The sequence below is a fragment of the Mus caroli genome, unplaced genomic scaffold (genome assembly GCF_900094665.2).
Source record: "Mus caroli unplaced genomic scaffold, CAROLI_EIJ_v1.1 scaffold_20912_U1_1, whole genome shotgun sequence".
In the NCBI taxonomy this organism is placed as follows: domain Eukaryota; kingdom Metazoa; phylum Chordata; class Mammalia; order Rodentia; family Muridae; genus Mus; species Mus caroli.
Window position 1 is genome coordinate 2722 of NW_018389661.1, and position 1779 is coordinate 4500.

A 1779-nucleotide genomic window follows, 5' to 3' on the forward strand; every position below is an offset into this window, starting at 1 on the left:
GATATAGAGTGACATAAATCAAGACTTGCATAAGCTAGTCCCCAAGTCCCATGTCCCTAAGTGGCAAGGAGTATCTTCTATGCCTAGTGAGATGAGATACAAATCTGACTCTTAGGTATTTTTAGATAAACATGTGAGATCAATGGACTAAATGCCTGGTCTGGGCTTCCTTGAAATCCATTTTCTATACAAGATAACAATAGATCTGGCTCCACAGACACCATGAGAATAGTCTTAAATAGTTCTTTAAGTAGAATGTCTGATCACTAAGAGCCCAATTCCATCCTAAATACTCTTCTGGATTATACACAGATAAAAACTGCACATAGGGCATGGGGCACTGATCTCCCTGCACTACATGAGTGGGGGCTCATTTACTAAATGTTCCCATGGTTCTTCCTAGTGCTGCACAGTGCAAATCCTACAACTTCCTGTTTATCTACAATGTGAACTCCAGACAGTACCAGAAAACCGTTGCTTATGTTCCTCTCCAGGTGCTCCAACAAGCACAGGGCAAATTTCTGTCACCAGGAAGGAAAACTGGAAACCTTGCTTATTGCTTCCTTTTATCCTCTCAGGAACCTCCCCCAATGCAAAGCAGTCTTCAGGCAGAGGATAAAAGCCCACACAAAGATGAGCAGCCCCATCCTCTTCTCATAGAGCCTCCATCAGAGCATGGCTATCCTGGTGCTGCTCTTCTGCCTGGTGACATTCCCAAGCTGTAAGTGTTTCAGGGTTTCAGAAGAGGGACTAAGACATGTCAGCTAGGAGATGTGTGACTAATGGTGATGTTGCTTGTCCCCAGGTGTCCTGTCCCAGGTGCAGCTGAAGNAGTCAGGACCTGGCCTGGTGGCACCCTCACAGAGCCTGTCCATCACCTGCACAGTCTCTGGTTTCTCATTAACTAGCTATGGTGTACACTGGGTTCGCCAGCCTCCAGGAAAGGGTCTGGAGTGGCTGGGAGCAATATGGAGTGGTGGAAGCACAGACTATAATGCAGCTTTCACATCAAGACTGAGCATCAGCAAGGACAACTCCAAGAGCCAAGTTTTCTTTAAAATGAACAGTCTGCAAGCTGATGACACAGCCATATACTACTGTGCCAGAAACACAGTGAGGGAAGCCCATTATGAACCTGAACAAAAATTTCACTAGAAAGATGATCAGGACCAGCAGGGGGCAGTGAATACCAACCATGACATTCCAGGGTCACTTCAGAATCCAGAGTCAGCTGGCTCCATTTTTTGTTTATTTTTTATTAGATATTTTCTTTATTTACATTTTAAATGTTATCCCCTTTCCTGGTTTCCCTTCCAAAAGCCCCCATCCCCTCCCCATCCCCTGACTCACCAACCCACTTATTCCTGCTACCTGGTCCTAACACTCCCTTGCACTGGGGCATTGGGCCTTCAGGGGACCAAGGGCCTGTCCTCCAACTGATGAATGACAAGGCCATCCTCTGTTACATGTGCTGCTGGAGCCATGGGTCTCTCTGTGTGTAGTCTTTCGTTGGTGGTTTAGTCCCTGGGTGTTCTGGGAGTACTGCTTGGTTCATAGTGTTGTTCCTCTTATGGGGCTGCAAACCCCTTCAGCCCCTTGGGTCCTTTGTCTAGCTCTTCCATTGAGTACCGTGTGTTCATGTTTTTGTTTTGTTTGTTTATGGAGTCCCTATCTTCTCCAGGTCTCTCAATCCTTCCTCCAACTTTGCCCCAGACTCAGTGAGCTCAGTCTAATGCTTGGCTTTGAGTCTCTGAATCTGTTTTGGTCAGCTGAGGTGAG

General features: G+C 46.6%; 1 gene segment (V, D, J or C); it reads left to right on the forward strand.

Annotated features, from left to right (window-relative positions):
• Positions 1–650: 650 nt before the first annotated feature.
• On the forward strand, positions 651–1155 carry LOC110288228. The segment is given in 2 exon segments: positions 651–721; positions 806–1155. Coding segments are annotated over 2 exon segments (396 nt in total).
• Positions 1156–1779: the final 624 nt, after the last annotated feature.